Below are 21,413 nucleotides of genomic sequence, written 5' to 3' on the forward strand. Positions count from 1 at the left end.
GGATTATTTTTTACGAAAAAATAAGATTTTAATACTTCGTTCTTTCATCATTGAATATTGTTTAGTAAAATTCGATGTGGATCGAATTGCATAATTTTGCCTCGTTTTGCAAGGGATATTTCTTATTATATAAGATTAAGGTTTCCTCAAGTTATGTCACTTGTTATGTAGGGTTTCACCCTTTTTCGGATACTACAAATTGGATTTCAAAGTATCGCTTCGACATTTGAAACAAGATAAACTGTGATCAATTCGTAATACAGGCTTACGAAGCGCGTAACACGTAACAACAGAATATTTTCGGAAATATTTGTGACACAAAATGTACTATATTTTATAATAGAGTCAATTAGACAAATTTTATTCGAACAACAGCGAATAAAAATAATAAAATAATTTGAAAACTAATTTCCGTTTACGTTTCGTACGTTTAATTTTGCAAATTACAATTTAACAATGGATTTTTACAATTTAACAACGGGAGAAAAATTTTACAAATAAATCTAATGGAGGATGTTAAAAAAGCCCATTTTTGACATTGCTTGAAAATGAAAAATTCATAGAAGTTACTAGAAGTTCGAAATTTTAAAATTACTAGATTTAAAAATTCTCTATAGCACTTTTTTCTGCGCTAGAGTTTCGTTTAATATTTTCTGTGTCGGTGAATTAGTATGTTTCACTTTGCAATGTGTATAATTCAGACCAGTAATAATTCTTATTTGCTAGTTTTTTTGAGGGACATATTACTGTTAGAACTAAAGCGCCATTTGTTTCAGCGCCACCTAGTGTTCTTCTGACGTACTACTATTGTACCATGTGTATTTCGTCTGTAACGAAGCCTCGTGCTCATTAAATTGTGAGAGGAAGTAGAGTTTTGCTCATTTGAACCTCAAAATTTCCACAATTACAAAATACACAAATCTTTGCTATTTGCAGAGAGTTTGTGACAGGATTTGATATTGTTTGACGCTACAAATTCAGATTAATGTGGCGAGACCTCAAACGAACGAAAACAAGTCCTTATCTTAAACTCGATATTAACTGTAACATGAAATCCTCAAAATAAACAAATCTTCGAGTACAAGAGGATGAGACCTCACAGCTAGGGCAGAAAACAGTTGTGATTGTTTTAGTTATCATAACTAAATTAGTTATACATCTCTTTACTCTGATTTGTCACAATTTGTTATTATTTTAAAAAATATACAGATGTATGTATTTTATATAATTATAACTATTTTTGGTGATAATAATTGAAAGTATAATGGATACAAGTATTCACCAGTGCTTGCAAAGCGATGAATACGTTGTGAGTGTTGCTCTCACGTAGTATTGATTATTTGATACTTTGAATTTGCTCGATTTCAAAGCCAAAATTCATCTGTCCGTATTTTCACGACTAATTTAAAATTTTTTTAAACTTTCTCATAGTTTATTCGAAGAAATGGTGACATTTTTTGTTCTCTGGAAAAATCCTGAATGAATTTTTCGTTTCCAAGCGATGCCAAAAATGGTAATTTTTTTAACTCCTTCGTATTCGTTATTTGTAAATAAAGTTTGCCTAAAAGCTGATCTAAAGGATGTGGACTGTTTGTAAAATGTGCATCCGGTACGATTTAGTCTTCGACATTGTAATGTACGACGAAGTGTTGGAAAAAATGAATCAACGACGATTGAATTACTACTCTTAATTTTCAATTGAAAATAACGATTACGTTATTTTTAATTATTAATCGAAATTAACGATTAAATTTATTTTAATTGTTAGTCGTGTAGCGTCGCTTCCCATGCTCGCCACCAGAGGGATCGCGCTCTCACAAGCGCTCGACCGATCACTCGATTGCCATATACAGGGTGTTCGGCCACCCCTGGGAAAAATTTACATGAGCGATTCTAGAGGCCAAAATAAGACGAAAATCAAGAATACCAATTAGTTGATAGAGGCTTCGTTACAAAGTTATTAACGTTTAAAGTTCCGCCTGTAGAATGGCAACCTGCGTACAGCTGCGTTCGCGCGGAAGGTTGCGGCAGGCCAGTCCTAGTGGTTCTCACGCAGCATGAAAAATTCTACTTACCGACGCTATCGACAGCCTTAGATTTTTGTCCATTTAGGGAAATGCGAACACCTTACGTTGAATAAGATTCAACCTGTCTTATGAAAATCCAGAAGGGCATATCAAAACTCGCCCGACGAGATTTTCACAGAGAAAGGGTGAATGTCACTTCCGATACCATAACGTTGTGCACAAAAATCACCCACACGCGATCATACACGCCCCACAATCGTCCACAATGTCCGTAAGTATCCACAAATAATCCTTTCAGGCACTAACCACTATGCAATTAAATAAACACGCACCGCAATTACGGTATTCGTGAGTGACTATGTGTACGTGTATCACGATTGTTCCGAGTTACTTACGAATAGAAACGTTCTTAATTTTTCAAATACACTACAATTTAAAAATGTAAAAAGGAATCGTAGGATAAATGAAATTTTCCCATCGATTTGCGTTCACGTCGAAGAATGTAACAATACTAGCAGCTGACTGTGCCATCGATCGACGAGGTTCTGAGAAACAAATGCCGAAAAGGACCCCGATTCTACGTCACTCGTCTCGCTTATCTCTCTCTCTCACACACACACATACACACAACACATGCACTCTACGCTCAGTGGAGACAAAGGGCAACATCGGCACGTGTTTGGCCAGCTAGTTAGTCGTAAAAAAGAATCAGTCAAGACAGTTCACGCGACACATTTTAGAGATATTTCATTCAGTTATGTATTATCGAGCATGTAAGAAATACAGTGATATAAACAATCAGCGAATACTTATTAAATTCCTTTTTACATTTTTAAATTAAAGTATATTTGAAAAATTAATAACAATTTTATTCGTAAGTAATTCTGAAGAATCGTGGTGCACGTACACATAGTCACTCACGAATACCGTAATTGCGGTGCGTGTTTATTTAATTGCATAGTGGTTAGTGCCTGAAAGGATTATTTGTGGATACTTACGGACATTGTGGACGATTGTGGGGCGTGTATGATCGCGTGTGGGTGATTTTTGTGCACAACGTTATGGTATCGGAAGTGACATTCACCCTTTCTCTGTGAAAATCTCGTCGGGCGAGTTTTGATATGCCCTTCTGGATTTTCATAAGACAGGTTGAATCTTATTCAACGTAAGGTGTTCGCATTTCCCTAAATGGACAAAAATCTAAGGCTGTCGATAGCGTCGGTAAGTAGAATTTTTCATGCTGCGTGAGAACCACTAGGACTGGCCTGCCGCAACCTTCCGCGCGAACGCAGCTGTACGCAGGTTGCCATTCTACAGGCGGAACTTTAAACGTTAATAACTTTGTAACGAAGCCTCTATCAACTAATTGGTATTCTTGATTTTCGTCTTATTTTGGCCTCTAGAATCGTTCATGTAAATTTTTCCCAGGGGTGGCCGAACACCCTGTATAGAGTGTTCGACTATTCCTGGGAAAAATTTTAATGGGAGATTCTAAAGGGCAAAATAAGACGAAAATCAAGAATATCAATTTCTTGATTGAAGCTTCATTAATAAGTTATTAAAAAATTAAATTAAAAAATTTCAAATCATTCTGAAAAAATTATATTTAGTTACAGGGGTAAATTATAATCATTTTTGGTGAATACACATACCTTCGAAATCCTATCCACTTCCGAGAAAAAAAATCGAGAAAGTACTGAAATTTTCAGACGAAATTAAAAAATTTCAAATCATACTAAAAAAATTATTTTCGGTTGCGGGGGTCAATTAAAATCATTTTTGGTCATTACACATACCCTCGAAATCCTACGTACTTTCGACAAAAAAATTCCTTACTGAAAATCTAATTAGGTGCTTAAATTGGCTGAAAAAGAGAAATTTCAAATCGTTCTGGAAAAATTATTTTCGGTTACGGGAGTCAAATACAATCATTTTTGGTGAATATACATAATTCCGAAATCCTACCCACTTTCGAGAAAAAAATTCGAGTAGGTACTGAAATTTTTAGACCCAATTTAAATATTTCAAATCGTTCTAAAAAAATTATTTTCGGTTGCGAGGGTCAATTACAATCATTATTGATGAATAGACATACCCTCGAAATCCTAACAGTTTTCGAGAAAAAAATTCCCTACCGAAAATATAATTTCAGGCCAGAAATGTCACTCCAAAATTTCGTGCGTATCTTTAAAACGTCATAACTTCTGAAGGGATTGGACGATTTTAATGTTTAAAAAAGCAAACGACGCGTATTTTAGTGTAGAATATGTAGAAATTCTAAAAATATTCGAAAAGTTGTTCCTTAACCCCGTAAAGTTACAAAAACCTCCTAAAAATCGTCCAATTTTCAAACAGCCATAACTCCTGCAATAGTGAATATATTTCAATGAAACTTTTTCCTGAAGTAGAGCTCATAGGTACATACAAAAAAGTACTAAACAACTTTTCCGTAGAGCGTCAAACAAAATTACTAAAAATCAAAAACGAATTTTTAAGAAAGATCGACAACAATATTTCGACGAAAAAAAAAAAATTTCAAATCGTTCTAGAAAAATTATTTTCGGTTGCAGGGGTCAATTACAATCATTTTTGGTCATTAGACATACACTCGAAATTCTGCCCACTTTTTAGAAAAAAATTCAAGAAGTTGTGAAATTTTTCGACAAAATTAAAAAATTTCAAATCGTTCTGGAAAAATTATTTTCGGTTGCGGGGGTCAATTACAATAATTTTTAGTGAATAGACCTACCCCCGAAATTCTAACCACTTTCTAGAAAAAAATTCAATACGGGGGGAACTTTAAACGTTAATAACTCTTTAACAAAGCCTTCATTAACAAATTAGTATTCTTGATTTTCGTCTTATTTTGGCCTCTAGAATCTCCCATTAAAATTTTTCCCAAGGGTGGCTGAACACCCTGTATACACAATCCTCGACCGACTTCCCAATAGACAAAAGTCTGACTGACGAGTTCTATGAAATTCTCCGAGTTCCCACTCGCAGCAAAGCGGCGCCACAGTCGCGATTAACGATTAACAGTAATAACACAATCGTCGAAAGAATAATTGATTAAAGTTTTAACTATCGACGAATTTAGCAATTACACATGTTTAACAATTATTGATCGTATTAGAAAGTAACAATTTAATATTGAAATTGGTTTTACTTACTTAACGGTCAATTGCCTTTGTATCAAGAGCTTCTTTTCGATTTGTTCGATCGGAAATTGCGGAACTTCGTAGGGGGCTGAAATTTCATTGGGTAACTCGTGCGGGACGAGTCTCAATGAGGTTCCACCACCTGTAGCTGTCGCGTTACCTTCCAAACCGAAAACTGGACTTTCGCTTCCTGTAACGAAAAATTATATAGTACAGATCCGATGTCGTTTCTCTTTCATATATTCTGAACTTTATTTTAAATTTTGCAATTATTAAAGGAAAATTAGGATTCGTTAAATTTTTTTCTTAGCTCGAATCATATATTTTTACGATTTATTTATCATCGTGAACGCATAGCGTATACTTTCATTGTTACAATTATTCCTAACGTAAATATACAACGTATGTTGCGTCCGAAAAATTACCATTGTTCTCTGCTTGCTCAGTTTTCTGCAACCATTCCGTTACCGAATTTCGTTTACATCCCGTCAAGTATTCATTATCATTACCCAGTACCATCTTGTGACTCGTTTTATGCGTCTAGAAAGATTTTTCTCAATTTTAATTATCGACTTTATCTATTTCTTACTATTCGTGATTCGAACCTGCTGATCGTCGTATTTTGATGCATCGATGCAACTGCATCCCTTTTTCAAACGGAACTCTATAATTTTCATTAGATTATTCGATGCAGTTTTTTAAAATCTTTACAAAAAAACTAAGATACTTAAACCCTAAATCTAATAGTTCAAGAGTTACAACACTTTAAAATTTATACAATAAAATTTGAAAATGTTTAAGACATGTACCATATTTCGTTTCTAATTTTCAACAACAGTTTACGCAAAATGCATACGCAGAGTAAATGTTTTAATGTTAGCTCCAAGACTTATAATTGTAGTCAAATGTATAACATAGTGTAATATCTCAAATCGCAAAACGTCTTTGCTATTTTGATAAAACTTAAAAGTACAGGAGAGATTTATTAAGAGATAGTGTTAAAAAATAACGGTTCTAAAATAGTTAACTTCAGAAATGAAGTGACAATAAATGGAAGAAATAAAAGTAAAAAGAAAGCCATATGTCAACCACACGAAATACTGCTTTAGGCGATACAGTTTATCGTCCTTCCACGAGAATGAGGCACAGCGTGTTTACATCCCCACTCTTACTGCAGTCCGCTGATTGGCTGTCACCGATCTTCATCACCGTTTTCGACCAATCAGCGCACTGCAACAGGAGTGGGGATGTAAACACACTGTGCCTTATTCTCGTGAAAGAATGGTACTCATAACCTATAACTCGAAAATTAGTGAATCAATCTTCTACAAGCAAGCCTTACAATTAAACGAAATATTAAGTCCAAGCAACAATTTTATCTAGTAACTGTTGGTTGCAGAATTTTGAACGATGACGAAATAAGAGTTAAACATATTTGACGCCTTCCATTCTTTAAATAATTATTAAATAAGCACAACCGGAAGCGAATAAAAGTAATTTAGAATGTTCCAGTATTTGTAAAATCCTTAAATGAATATAACTCTTTTTATAATTAACAAATTTATAACGTTTATATTTGTTAATTTTACTTTTTAACCAAATTATTGTCTTCGTAAGTAATTTCCAAGTTTATAAATATTGTAATATTGCTAGATTTTGAGGAACGAAAAATTTTGAGCAGCGGAGATTTATCGGATATTTTTTGTTTTTGCATTATAATTTTTAATTTAATCTCGTCTTGAGTAAACATCGGGCATCGGTTTTTAAGATATCAACGTTATCAGACGTCGATAAAAAATAATAACAAAATCAATATCTACGCTGACGTCATTTCTTTTCAACATGGCGGCCAATGGTATAAAATAAAGTATTTTTGAATATGAATAACTCTTCAGCCCATCCATTTGCATTTCTTGGAATCTACTTATCTCGAAAATCATTGATCCAATAAACTTTCTTGTTTTATTGTATCTTTTGCTTATCAATCTTTACAATTTCATTGTAAACTCTCTTTGTCAGATAAAAGGTTGGTACTTTTCCTTGCAAGTACGCAGAGTATCCTTGAATAAATGAAAGTATCGATTTAGCTAACGAAAACTCATTATATCGTCTCAATTGTTTCTAGCGAAGTACATAATATTTTATGATTATTTACACATTTTACTTTTACACTTTTGTTTCATTTTTACCAATTTATTCAAAGTACATTCAATTAGAATAGTTATGAAAAAAAGGTTCGTTGGAATCCACTAAATCTTATTACTATTTTAACGCTGAGAAAAAGATTTTTTTAATTTCCCTTGAAAGAACTAGGTTGCTCAAATCAATTCTTTCGTTTGGCTAAACTCGATTCAATTTCCTACAAATGTCTACATATTACAAAAGCTAATATTTTGGTTACAACAATTAAGAAAGAAGTTCTAATTACAGATTGATAAACATTTATATGGACAATTACGTTTGACATTATTACAATTAAAATTTCCCACTGTTACTGTCGATAAACCTGTACTGCTTCGTTAAAGAAAATATCAATTTTCCTTTGTGGACTGATAAACTTTCTGTCAATACACATTATAGACTTTTATAATGAAAGTAAATACTTCATCCAAGGATATAGATAAGAAATGCATTGTTAATACTGTTTTACTAATCTTAACAAGGAACATTTCCAATTAATTTTAAGTCATATACGAAAATGTTAGTCACGAAATATTTAAACCTTTGCATGCTACTTGTGCAATATTTTACATTAGTAGAAACTGATTTAACAAATACGCAAACAAAATTTAAAGTATAAACATAGGTTGTTCGAATCAATTCTTTCATTTGGTTAAACTCAATTCAATTTCCTACAAATGTTTACATATTACAAAAGCTAATATTTTGGTTACAGCAATTAAGAAAAAAATTGTAATTACAGATTGATAAACATTTATACGGATAATTACGTTTGACATTATTACAATTAAAATTTCTCAGTGTTATTGTCGATAAACCTGTACTGCTTCGTTAAAGAAAATATCAATTTTCCTTTGTGGACTGATAAACTTTCTGTCAATACACATTATAAACTTTTATAATGAAAGTAAATACTTCATCCAAGGATATAGATAAGAAATGCATTGTTAATACTGTTTTACTAATCTTAACAAGGAACATTTCCAATTAATTTTAAGTCATGTACGAAAATGTTAGTCACGAAATATTTAAACCTTTGCATGCTACTTGTGCAATATTTTACATTAGTAGAAACTGATTTAACAAATACGCAAACAAAATTTAAAGTATAAACTTTTATCTGTATTTGTTAGTTACTGGAAAATTTTTAACTGCTTATCGTCAGTTTTTAATTGCATATACATATAAATAATTGTGCCTCTAAACTGTGCAGTCGTAAAAAATTGTTAATTCTCGGTAAGGAAAGTGAGACGCGCGAGGATTACTGAACGTTCTGCGCAGTATTGCTCCTCCGTCGTCTCATAATCGAATTAGTCGAACATGTACCGTTTTCGTATCTATAAAAAGATTTTTTGCGCATATATTTAGATCAACCGGTTCCAGTTAGCAATGTCAACGCGTTAACTTTCAGGAGAGAAATGTCTAGCTTGTATCATTGACGATATAATTCCAAGAACGTTTGAAAGAAACCTTGATGCAATACCGCCGACTACCAAAAATAAATCGTATCGATTTGTTTACGTACTTTCCATAGTTCACACTTCCAGATAAGATACGACATATAAGATAATTTGTCAAGCGTATCACAAAGAAAAGAAAGATCAAACGGCACTATTTCATCGTAAATCGAACATCATATTTTCAACGATGAAAGAAAAAAAAATATAATGTCCGTGAAATAATATTGCATCGTTACTAATATTTCGATCATTTTACACGTTTACGTTAATAAACGCAATTAAGAACAAAGAGCCACGACCAAACGTTTGTCATTTGTAAAATTTCAATTCTATTAAATAATTTTAATCGTGCACGTAAAACTTGTTAAGGAACATAAACGATCAACATTTCGAAGATTGTTAGAAATTTAATTAATAGTACCACGCTCTTGTCGTTTCGAACCGTCAATTGTGACTTTAAATTACAACGCAACACGGAACGCACGAATATATCACACGCGTTCCTCGACGGAAATTAACACTTTTATGCGACGAAATATGTGAGAAAAACTCTTCCGAACCGACGGTAAAAGAAACGAGGCGCGCCTAGTTCGTACTTTAGAGGGCACTGACCACCTTAACTCGTCGCAAGCGTCGAATACACTAACTATAAGCTATAATCTGTAACGTGGAGTTGGCATTTGGTAGAATCTACTAGATAGACATCCTAGAATTATTTGTCACGGATCCCTATGTACTGAATGCGGTACGGGGGCTTGAGGAGGTTCTGTGCCACCATGGGGGGCAGAAAATACCATAGACGCCACCCCATTGGTGCTTTAGGTACTACGTTTTTGGGCGGTTAATTCAAAAATAGATACATGCAAAAAATCATATATAGGTTGTAGATATGATATTGTGAGTCTCTAAAAGGCCAAATTGATCAACTATGAAAAATACGAGATAAAAGAAATCGATGCTATAAACATTATTTTACTTTTATCATTTAAAACTCGGTTGAAGTTGAAGATTTACTGAAAGTGAAGTTCAATTTGTCTTTTGAGGGGCTCATATAATAATATACGAGATATGTACATAAACAAACATTGTTTATTAAGCATAGAATCTTAAAAAGTGAAATACTATCTATATTATTCTTGTATAAGAACAAAAACATTACAGTTTCAACATTTTCTGTTTATTTTACTTTAAAGTTAAATATAAGGAATATATACATTTTTTCGATTGAAATAACAAAACATTTCATACGGAATATAGAAGATAAGTATATTGTTGAATACAAAATAGATTTATATATATAATTTCTACTTAAGTGGTTAACATACAATTTTAGATATAAAATATGTGTGGAAATGAAATTTACATATAGAAATATAACATTACATTAAGTTAAAAACACAGTTTGGTGATACTGCAAAATTTGAAGTGGCTGCATCTGAAAAAGAATAATTTGATAAATTCACGATTATCAAAAGATTTTTATTGGTCTTTAGGTGTAGTATACATTTCTAAATTCTGTTTCAAAATTTCAGACTTTCTCATTTTTTGGAAATCTAAACAATATATTATTAAATTAAAATACTATATATTACTCCCTTATCCTAGAGCCAAAATAACGATCTACAAAATTCACGGATAATTTTACGTTTAACTGGTACTCACTTGTGAAAGAATACTTCCGGCGTCGGCCATTTCCTTTTACGAATTACACACCTATCCATTTTTGTCGTACTTTGCGAGGTGGAAACTAACACATGCAAGATATTTTAAATCTTTTGACGCGTAAATTTTATAACTTCTTGCTCGAAAACTATGCAACGCGAAAAACTGCAAAAGAGCACATTACGGCGTCTCAAACAAGAAGGAAAAAACCGAAAAGTTACCCCCACTCTGTGTAATAGTATCGTCCTTCCATGAGAAGAAGGCACAGCGTGTTTACATCCCCACTCCTGTTGCAGTCCGCTGATTGGTCGAAATCGGTGACGAAGATCGGTGACAGCCAATCAGCGGACTGCAGCAAGAGTGGGGATGTAAACACACTGTGCCTTCTTCTCATGGAAGGACGATACCAAATATAAACACCGACGGGGTGACGTTGCTGACATTTTCTGAATTTTCGGACCTCATGGTGGCATAAAAACTTTCAATTTCAACCCATATCGCATCCAGATTGAATAATCCAGTATGCATTACGCATATAGAGATCAGTGTGCGTATCATACACAAAAGTTGTAGTATAATAGTCGAGTGCATCGTAAACATAACCTAAATTTATTAGAATTGCTTCTCGTGACAAATACATATTTCATTGTCTAATTAATTCTAAATAAATTCTGATACAATGGAACAAATATAATACAGTGCAAATTTATTCTTTATAGAATTAATTACCTATCGAAACACTGTTTAAGAACGACAACGCCATGGTGTTGCTGTGTTTCCGATTGTAAGGAAAATGATGACAGTTTACAATCTACTAATTCATGTGTTTTTATTTCCAAAGAACGAAGAATTGTAAATTTTGTACAATAATATTGTACAGAGCCTATGCTATTCTAAAAAATTGTCTTGAAAGACACAGATAAAAAAGTTATTCGAGAATTTGAAGATTCAGATCTGATCTTACGTTTCATAGAGATAATAAATATTTCTACAGAGAAACTTGTAATTGCAAAGTGTTTAAATATTAAACTAGCGAATTCTAAAATTGTAATTTTACAAACTTGACTACGACGATGATCGTTTAACATCTAAAACTCAAATTGTAATTGATGGAAAAATGAAACTACACGTTTTTCGTGATGGTAACGATCAGATCTGAGCAAAATTTATCTCAAATACTAATTTGAAAGTAATCATTTCAAATAACTTTAATTGGCATTTCACAAACAATGTATTTCAATTGATCTTAAGTTCTTCTTTTGGTCAATACGAGTCACTGAATGATTTAAAATAGATAGTACATGTTGACATGAAATAATCTAGGTCATTAATGATTTATAGTTAATGTCATTTCTTTTAGCATTGTTACAATCAACAAATACAATTTTTTCTCTCGTCAGATCGACGTACTATAACTCCTACTTAGAATTTTCGAATTCTTCCCTCCTCTAATTGCACGTATGTTCATTATTCATTTTGCAGCGTACATTTATCAGCATTTGAAGCTAAATTACCATATTTTTTACCCCTGTATTTTGCTTATATCCTTTAAAGCATTTATGGTCTCTGTAAAGCCTCAAAGTATGAAACGGTAACAGTCTTCTCGATTTATTCCGGTAGAAGAAATTAATCTTACAGAGACTTTCATTTTCTGTAAAACTATCTTCGCGTTTCTCTTGGTCACGATAAGACGTACTAATCCTTTAAAATTTATTAAACAGAAATTTGTATCAAGATATGAGACTACTCCACGTGTGATGTTCGATCTCTGTGATTGGACGCGGAACGATCTACATCAAAGTACGAGTGTCTGGATCAGGAAGTAATATTAACAACGATCTGAAGAGAACGAAATTATTGATGCCCGATCTTCGATCGTCGCAGATGGTCCGTAACGTATTTTAAGTACTATGATTTTCAAAAAAATAGTAATTTTAGAATTATTTTGCATTCACTATCGAGTTATAAATAACACATTCTATTTCTTGATGCAAACCGTTTTTAACTTAATTTATGATACAATTGTTTACCTTCGTCTTCAGGATCTATAAGAAAATTCGGCAGCCGTAAGGAAATATAAAGGTCATCTTCCATCGACGTAACGCCTCTGCTCGACATTTTTCAACTTTTGGTTTCTCCCCGCACGCCACTTTAAATTGTGTTCTCAATAAAACTGCGAATAAGTTTTTTTTCTTCTTTTTTTTTCGACTCGGAAGTATACACCCGATTGCCGTGTTTTCTTCGACGACGATAAACTCTGGTCTCAGCTGTAGCGTTGTCGTTAACTGAATTTAATGTTCAGACGTAGAACTCGCTACTAAGTATAATTATCTGTTTGACGTTATGACACGTATGTACTAACTGCTTTGCTCAAATAAATATTACTCGACGCGAGTAACGGTGCTCACAATTTGTACAGGGTCCACGGTCAAATCGTTTAAATTCATTTATGATCAATACGATACTTGATTAATAAATATTGGAATAAGTTACGGCGACACGGTTCGATCGATTACAGGAATTTTTTAAATAATATGCCGAAAATAAGTCGCAACGGGATTACATAGAGGCCGATTTTAGAATGTGAATGCATCGATACGGAGAAAATTATTCCAAGGCGGATGAGCGTCGTTCTATTAATCGGCAAACGAGGTTAATACAAGTTGTCTTATTTCTATTCGCGTACTAAAACTTCGAAGCAAGCTAGCATACTGCGCGCGAACGGCCAGAGAATCTCTGTACAGTGGCAAAAATACTATTTGATGCAAGAGGGAAAGAGAGCGACCTCGAAAGAAAGAAAGATGTCGGCTCTTTGCCAAATATCAGAAACGCTACCTGACGATACTACTATCAAATACGCTAACTTCATAGACGTGCTTACAACATTAGTATTAAACCTAATAAATAAAACAAAGCATTAATATTCTCGCGTTCTACGTTCAGACTTTGTCTTCTGAATGAATTTCGTCGGGGCCACTGTTTAAACAGGACATGTTATTATTCTTTTATTATTCGAATAGCTCTTATCGAACCGAATAACATTTACTGGAACCATTTTTTTTTATCATTCATCGGTACAGAGATAAGGCAAAAAATGAAAATTGACTCCACAAATATGTACGTTCAAGGATGTATACGTAAGTATTCTAGCTGAAAATACGAAGATAATTTTCTGGTACATTTTGTCAATGATACTAGTCTTGTTTAGATTTTCTGCAGAGACGAACAAACCCGTAGTCTTCCTTGGAGACGAAATGCACTGTGAAACTTGTTAAAAGTGACAACGATGGTACTACAGTTTTGGCAACAGTAAATGTTGATTCACGTTCGAGAATATTTGGCAACTAGTTATGAGAATTAATGTACTTCAATTTTAAGGTCGACATTTTAACGTGGATAAACAGATTAAATTTGATCAGTTTCAATAATATATTAATCTAGCCTAGCTTATGTGTGCATAGTGTTGCACTTGTGCTGGACCACAAGTGGCCCTTCGCTAGACGACGATATAAAATATAGCCAAACCTAACCTGATCACTCAATTTAATTACTTAATTTAATCAGTACTCCGAAAATTAGTTTTAGTGATTTGGCTAGGTCTGGTCAATTGTTATTTCGTCAGATATACGGCCATACTACTGTACGAGCCGAGCCCGAGTGAATTTTCCTTCTACTGACTACTACAAGCTTCTGCTGATCTCTGCTGACTATTGCTGACCACTACTGACCACTCCTACTACTTCTGACAACGTATAACGATTATGACTGGCTACTGTTAGCCCCTCCCAGCCTCTGCTGGCCCCTGCTGACCACCGCTTATATTTCTGACAATGCATAACGATTACTACTAACTTCTGCCTGCCTCCGCTGGACTCTGCTGACCGCTACTGACCACTCCTGATACTTCTGACAACGTATAACGATTGCAACTTGCTACTGCCTGCCCCTGCTGGACTCTGCTTGCCACTGCTAGCCTGTGCTGACCACTGCTGGCCACTGAAACTTACCGGCATCCCTGAAACTTTTCGGAATCCCTGAAATTTCCAAGAAGTTTCAGGCAGCAGCTAACATTCCGGCCTGAATTTTTCGGCAAAAATTACGTAATATTATGTAATATTACGTAATATTACGTAATAGCTCTTTAAAATTTCTCCGGCCGGAATTTTTCGGCAAAAATTATGTAATGTTACGTAATATTACGTAATAGCTCTTTAAAATTTTTGGCAAAAAATTCAGGCCAGAATTTTTGCCGTTGCCTGAAGCTTCTTGGAAATTTCAGGGATTCTGAGAATTTTCAGGAATTCTTAGAAATGACGTCATTTCCAGGAATTCGCAAAAATTCCTGGCGGCGGGAAATTTGAAATCTTCCCGGGGAACTTGGAAAATTTTAAAAGATTCGGAGTGTCTTATAACTAAGGGAATGATTTCGATAGGAAAAGAAAGGTAAAAATGATGAGAACACATAGAATTCTTTGAAATTATATCATTTATTGCTATAGATTTACATTATACAACACTTTAATACATATAAACATATTATATTATATTACATCATGTCACAAGTTGTCAGCAACGGTCAGCAGTGGTCAGCGATGGTCAGCGATGGTCAGCTGACGTCGGGAGATGTTGGCGGAGGTCAGCAGAGGGTGGCAGTAGCCAGTAGTAATCGTTGTACGTTGCCAGAAATATAAACGGTGGTCAGTAGTAGTCAGCAGCGGTCAGCAGAGGCCAGCTTAGGCCAGAGGACGCTGGCAGAGGTTAACAGAGGAAGGCAGGAGTCGTAGTAATCGTTGTACGTTGCCAGAAATATAAGCGATGGTCAGCAGAGGCCAGCAGTGGCAAGCAGAGATCACCAGGAGCGAATAATAGCAAGTAGTAAGCGTTATATGTTGCCAGAAGCATCAGAGGTGGTCAGCCGCGGTCAGCAGAGACGAGCAGAGGCATGCAGTGGCAAGCAGAGATCAGCAGGGGCGAACAGTAGCATGTAGTAATTGTTATATGATGTTAGAAGCATCAGGGGTGGTCAGCAGTGTTCAGCAGAGGCCAGCAAAGGCATGCACAGGCAGGCAGAAACCTGCAAAGGCAAGCAGAGACTTCTAAGGGCATGCAGTAGTAAGTATTAATCGTTATACATTATCAGAAATACCTGCAGTGGTCAGTAGCGTTCGACAGAGGCCAGGGAAGTTCAGCAGAGACAAGCACATGCTGACAGAGATCAGCAAAGACCAACAGAGGTTAGCAGAAGTCAGTAGTAATCGTTATAGGTTGTCAGAAATATAAGCGATAGTCAGCAGAGTCCAGCAGAGGCAAGCAGTAATCAGGAGCAGTCAGTAACAGTCGCTGTATGGTGTCAAAAGTTGTCGGGAGTTCTGTACTTTTGTCAACACTGGTCATCAGAGGTCATCAGTGGCAAATAGAAACCAGGAGTAATTTGCAGAGTTCAGTAATGAACTCTAGGAAAGGCAAGTAAAAATACCTGGGCAGTCGAGATTCCGAATCGTATGCCGTTGACGTGAGGTCGGATTTCAGTTGTTCAAGAGCGAGAAGGCAAATGTGAGCCTTTCTCTCTCGACTCCCACGAGGCGGTCCGAAATTATTTCGGGCAGCTTCGGAATAATCGAGAAAGAAGGCATGTGTCAGTTTGCCTTTGTCGACTTTCCGAAACTCTACGAGCTCACGTACACGTGATCTGGTATGTGTGAGTAGGGCACCGGGTGCTGAATCTGGCATCTCTGACCGGTGCTCAATTTGGCATCTGTGGTCATCGATGGTCATCAGTGGTCAGCAGAGGCGGCCAGAGGCTACCAGAGGCTACCAGAGGCTAGGAGGAGCAAGCATCGGCTAGCAAAGGCCAATAGAGGCCAGCAGTGGCCGACAGAGGTCAGCAGTTGTTAGGAGTTACCATTGGTTTGGACTGAGTTATTTGATTAGGTTGTTACGCATTTGCATGACGTAGGGTTTATGTACATGCAGCGGCGCGACGGGAAATTGCTGGAACTGGTTTTCTCACCATCGAAGCTGCGATTTGAGCGAGGGAGATTCAAATGAAATCGCGTATTGTAATGCGTATTATTATGGTAGGAAATTCAACGCGAGGAAATCCAGGCACAAACCGAGCATTTGTAGACCGTTGGCGATACTTTGTGCATACAATGTAGTTTGACCGTTAGAGATAGGCTGTATGCTTGTGGCGCGGTTATGTGTGTGTGTGAGAATCGCTCGGTTGGCCATGTCGCCGGTTCTCTCTCGAAGGATCGGGAATATTCCATGGCACGCGCCGAAAACTTGGCAACCGGGGAAAGGAAGAAACAAACGCCGATCGGGACGACTGGATATATAAGACCGAGCCCGCGTGGCCGGGGCTCTCTCAGTCTATACGAGTTAACGTGTTGCGCTAGAGAACGTTTCAATCGCTATTTAGAGATATCCAAAGAAAAGTACTGAATAAAGTTGTTAAAGTATTTTTACGTAATTGAGTTGTTTGATTTCCGCGCGCCTCGCCGAGCAGAGCGGTTCAGCGCTCCACGGGCACCGTCCCACGACCCTATTTCCCTAACTCACCGACCACGTGATCGCGCAACATATATTTTTGGTGACAGCGGTGGGATTAGTTTAAAGTAAATTAGAATTACACTCGGACCTAAGACAAACTTTGCCGGCTCGCGAGTGCGCGCTTCAAAAACTTTGAATTTTGGTGAACCGTTTTATTGAACTTCTATAATACAAAGTGAACATCAGAATCAGTGCATCCGCTCTCCCTTGGGTTTTCGCACGGTTTCCCTAAGGGCACGGGTAAATACCGGAGACGGGTGATTTCGGCGGCCGTGCAAGCCACCACCGTTATCACATGCACCCTGTTCACGTCGCGGTTGAGCTTCCGCCTTACTCAGCACGGAGAGACGAACGCCACCGAACGAGGTTCCTGTAAAGCAGAGAGACGAACATCGCCGACGACTGGAACACCTGGAGGACATCACGGACCATCCCCCCCCCCCCCCCGACACCTGGAGCACCTGGAGGACATCGCGGACCATCGCCGGTTTCCAGCATCTTCGTCCGGGACGCAGACCGCCAGCCCAGCAGATCGACGACGAGTGGAGGGCTCCGTTGCAGGAGAACCGATCAGCGACGTTCCGGAACATTTCCGTCGTAATTGCTAGCGCACTGTAAGTGTAGTACTACGTTAGTAATAATCACTGCGCAGACTAGTAGCTAGATTTGTTTGTACTAGTCTGATATATTCGCCTCAATTAGATTTAGTTAGTCGGTGAAAATGCCGCCGTTTTTAAAGAAATACGTGAGGGCTAAAAGGAGCCGTAAGCAGCGTCTGAGTGGTGGTAGTGGGACATTTATGGAAGAGTTACTAAAATCTCCCCACATAGACCCCCCTACTTCCGAAACCGTGGTACCGCGAACTAACGAGACAAGTTTAACCCCCGTACAGCCAATAATTCACGGGTCCAACGCGACAGACAGTCCCTTAAATATAATTAACAGCACGTTCTCGTCACCCCCTATGTCATGCGCCTTTCAAACTCTTTCCGTTAACTCGATCGCCACCCCTGTTCGATCTCCCGTCTCGATCCTGCCGCCGGAAACTCCGAGAACTCCGTCGCGGATACAGCACCTAGGTTACCGCGGCTCAGTTAAATTCTTGATCGACACCGGCTTCCAATTGAACCTGATAGAACGGAAGGAATTAAAATCAGACCCATGGACTAATATTAACGTAATTTATGCAAAAGGAGGAAGAGAAAGTAAGCTAGTTTTGAGCATAACAAGGAACACGGGAAAGAAATTTGACTAAGCTCTGATAAATATTTATATAATGTACCTTACCACGTGGAATTTGCGGTATCCATCGATCGTCGTCTTCCTCTTTGTTCGTTCGTACAGCCCCAGGGAAAAATGATAATTTATCAAACGAATCCGACGATCATCCTCTATGGAGAGGCTCGAACGGCACGATGAGAAACACGATACGGACGGAACTCGAAAGAGGAGATATACTCTGAGAAGTTGGCCGCCCCATGTCTCTCTTTATTACGAATATGAATAGTGATTGCGAGACCGCGCGTGTATCTGATCACCTGGTCCACGAATGTTTCCTTTCGAATTTATTTGTAGAATTTGCGAGAATAATAGACTATCAAGAATTAACGAAAATCGGATCGGGTAGTTCTATTGTAAACGTAGTTCTTCAATTTTGGAAAACGATGGTGGGACGTTAAGGTATCAGCCGGTTACGCCTAGCGAGCGTTTTGCATCGAACCAATGGGAAGAGAGAGGCACTTTGGCGAGGCGCTAAAACCTTATCATTGATATCGTTTTTCCGAGGAAGCAAAACGTCAGACTGGCTCTTCAAGCAAAGGAATGTCGTTTCTGCAAAAGGAAATTGCATATTTAAGTCATAAAATTACTAGCAGGAGAGATGACGCGAAATCCGCGGAGAACGATAGATTCATTGCCTCTGTGTTCCTAGCGCGCAGGAAAACAGAGGGGAAAGTAAACGAGGTCACCGACGGCGTAGTAAAGATTTTCGATTCGGAAAAAGCATGCTCGGTAATAGATGTCGCGAGAGAATTTCCTGAAGGAACACCCCAGTCGAGTACCCCAGAGTCTCCTCAACTCGGTCTTTCGTTGGCTAACGGGTGTATAATCCGAACCCCAGGAACCCGCTTCGGAGGCCGTGAGAGGGAATCTGTACTCGACGTGCAACCTGTGTCGTCTCAGGGGAGAGGGGCGCCCCGTGTGTATGAGTATCCCATCCGGTCAGGTGGACCGGGTGGATGTTTGCAACTCGGTCAGGTGGACCGAGGTTTGCGTGAATCCTGGCGGGTGGTGCCAGATGGAAGTGTGAATGAGTATCCCATCCGGTCAGGTGGACCGGGTGGATGTTTGCAACTCGGTCAGGTGGACCGAGGTTTGCGGGTATCCTGGCGGGTGATGCCAGATGGAAGTGTGAATGGGGATGATCAGGACCGCACAGGGATATCCAGTGGTGTGACCTCGGTAGAGAAATTCGGTAGACCCAAACAAATTAAATTTTCCCCGTTCAGTATAGTATATTAAACTTACTTAGGAAAATCGTTAATGACCCGCAACACAACATTACCATACGCAGTAGGGAGACTATAATCCCACCAAGGTCGGACTGGTCACAGATTATTAAAGAGCACCATGAATCGGTAGTCGGAGATCACCGTGGCTCCTTTAAACTTCGCCAACTTATCCAAGAACGGTTTTACTGGCCCGGTATGGCAAAGGAAATTGTAGAGTTCGTTGTTCGTGCCCCACCTGTCAAAGGAACAAGAATCATACTAGGCAAACAAAACAGCCGATGCGAATTACCGACACCCCTAAACGCGCATTTGAAAAGTTGCAAATGGATATAGTCGGGCCCCTACCCATAACTAAAAGAGGTAATCAGTACCTACTTACCCTGCAAGATAACCTTACAAACTACTCAGACGACTGCTGCACAGAATCTAGAAAAGGCGAAACAGAAAAGTAAAAATTATTATGATCAAACACTTAGACCTTGTAAATTTGATTTAAACGATATGGTATACTTGCTTAAGGAGCCCAGAACCTCCAAATTCGATTGTACTTGGTTAGGCCCCTATAAGATAAACCGATTATTTAGCGATTTAACTGCCGAGATAGAGTTAACGAAAGATAGATTTAAGATAGTGCATACCAATAAATTAAAACTAGCGCATATAAGACCGAACTCTCCCTCCGCGGGAGATTAAATAAAGTAAATAACCTGTAATACTCGATGTAGTTACTCAATGTAATGTTTTGCGGATTCGGGACTACGCTCTAATTTATGTTCTCCGTATATAATGTATATCCCAACTGACTCTGTATAGCTTACTGCAAATCACCGCACCGACTTTTGTTAACCGTCTAGTTTAATACATGTCGATACCGGAATATATTAACTATTTCCCTGCGGATATTAAGTAATCTCGAAATCATAAAGCGCGTGATAAGTATGAGTATATTGTACGTGGTAAATATTGTTAACCGACACCGACCTGGCTCAGGGTAATAATAATAAATGCTGACTTTTACTTAAAAGCTGTTTTATGAAAACACCTTTTTGTATAAGGGGGAAGGTGTTACGCATTTGCATGACGTAGGGTTTATGTACATGCAGCGGCGCGACGGGAAATTGCTGGAACTGGTTTTCTCACCATCGAAGCTGCGATTTGAGCGAGGGAGATTCAAATGAAATCGCGTATTGTAATGCGTATTATTATGGTAGGAAATTCAACGCGAGGAAATCCAGGCACAAACCGAGCATTTGTAGACCGTTGGCGATACTTTGTGCATACAATGTAGTTTGACCGTTAGAGATAGGCTGTATGCTTGTGGCGCGGTTATGTGTGTGTGTGAGAATCGCTCGGTTGGCCATGTCGCCGGTTCTCGCTCGAAGGATCGGGAATATTCCATGGCACGCGCCGAAAACTTGGCAACCGGGGAAAGGAAGAAACAAACGCCGATCGGGACGACTGGATATATAAGACCGAGCCCGCGTGGCCGGGGCTCTCTCAGTCTATACGAGTTAACGTGTTGCGCTAGAGAACGTTTCAATCGCTATTTAGAGATATCCAAAGAAAAGTACTGAATAAAGTTGTTAAAGTATTTTTACGTAATTGAGTTGTTTGATTTCCGCGCGCCTCGCCGAGCAGAGCGGTTCAGCGCTCCACGGGCACCGTCCCACGACCCTATTTCCCTAACTCACCGACCACGTGATCGCGCAACAAGGTCAACGTACGTAATTTCAACTTACTTTGTATTACACTTAACGCGATTGTATGTTTATGCACAAAGAAATGTAGAAATTACAATTACGCGAAGCAAAAGTTGGCAGTGTTTTCGAACTACCGCGATGAAAACTATGGCTTGTGGCCATT

At 37.7% G+C, this 21,413-nt stretch overlaps 2 protein-coding genes and 1 long non-coding RNA gene across 13 annotated transcripts in view; 1 reads left to right on the top strand and 2 right to left on the bottom strand.

The window, feature by feature from the left end:
- Positions 1 to 12,655, bottom strand: part of Ampdeam (AMP deaminase) — a 39,981-nt gene extending 27,326 nt beyond the window's left edge. Inside the window, exons 1-4 of one of the 9 annotated variants that reach the window (XM_076779465.1) lie at positions 9,248 to 9,528; positions 5,791 to 5,849; positions 5,611 to 5,725; positions 5,198 to 5,375 (exon numbers count right to left, since the gene is read on the bottom strand). In XM_076779465.1, coding sequence (XP_076635580.1) covers positions 5,198 to 5,375; positions 5,611 to 5,704 — 272 coding nt within the window. In that variant the 5' untranslated portion in view covers positions 5,705 to 5,725; positions 5,791 to 5,849; positions 9,248 to 9,528. Of the gene's footprint in view, positions 1 to 5,197; positions 5,376 to 5,610; positions 5,726 to 5,790; positions 5,850 to 6,774; positions 6,803 to 8,891; positions 9,223 to 9,247; positions 9,529 to 12,518 lie in introns of those variants that run through there. The other 8 variants (XM_076779462.1, XM_076779468.1, XM_076779469.1 and 5 more) reach the window with 8 other exon arrangements.
- LOC143348825 (uncharacterized) overlaps positions 1 to 12,673 on the top strand; it is a 58,461-nt gene extending 45,788 nt beyond the window's left edge. For all 3 annotated transcript variants that reach the window (XR_013080827.1, XR_013080829.1, XR_013080828.1), the window contains 2 exons: positions 12,210 to 12,375; positions 12,531 to 12,673. The gene's annotated coding sequence lies outside the window, so the exon portion shown is untranslated. The remainder of the gene's footprint in view (positions 1 to 12,209; positions 12,376 to 12,530) is intronic.
- Positions 12,674 to 16,425: 3,752 nt separating this feature from the next.
- Positions 16,426 to 21,385, bottom strand: LOC143349009 (uncharacterized). Its single transcript, XR_013080857.1, has 5 exons — positions 20,189 to 21,385; positions 20,065 to 20,110; positions 19,930 to 19,976; positions 19,604 to 19,785; positions 16,426 to 17,652 (listed from the first exon to the last, which is right to left on the bottom strand). It is a non-coding gene; the product is annotated as an uncharacterized LOC143349009 (long non-coding RNA).
- Between the last annotated feature and the right edge of the window lie 28 nt (positions 21,386 to 21,413).

The sequence above is a fragment of the Colletes latitarsis genome, chromosome 12, assembly GCF_051014445.1.
Source record: "Colletes latitarsis isolate SP2378_abdomen chromosome 12, iyColLati1, whole genome shotgun sequence".
NCBI classification, from domain to species: domain Eukaryota; kingdom Metazoa; phylum Arthropoda; class Insecta; order Hymenoptera; family Colletidae; genus Colletes; species Colletes latitarsis.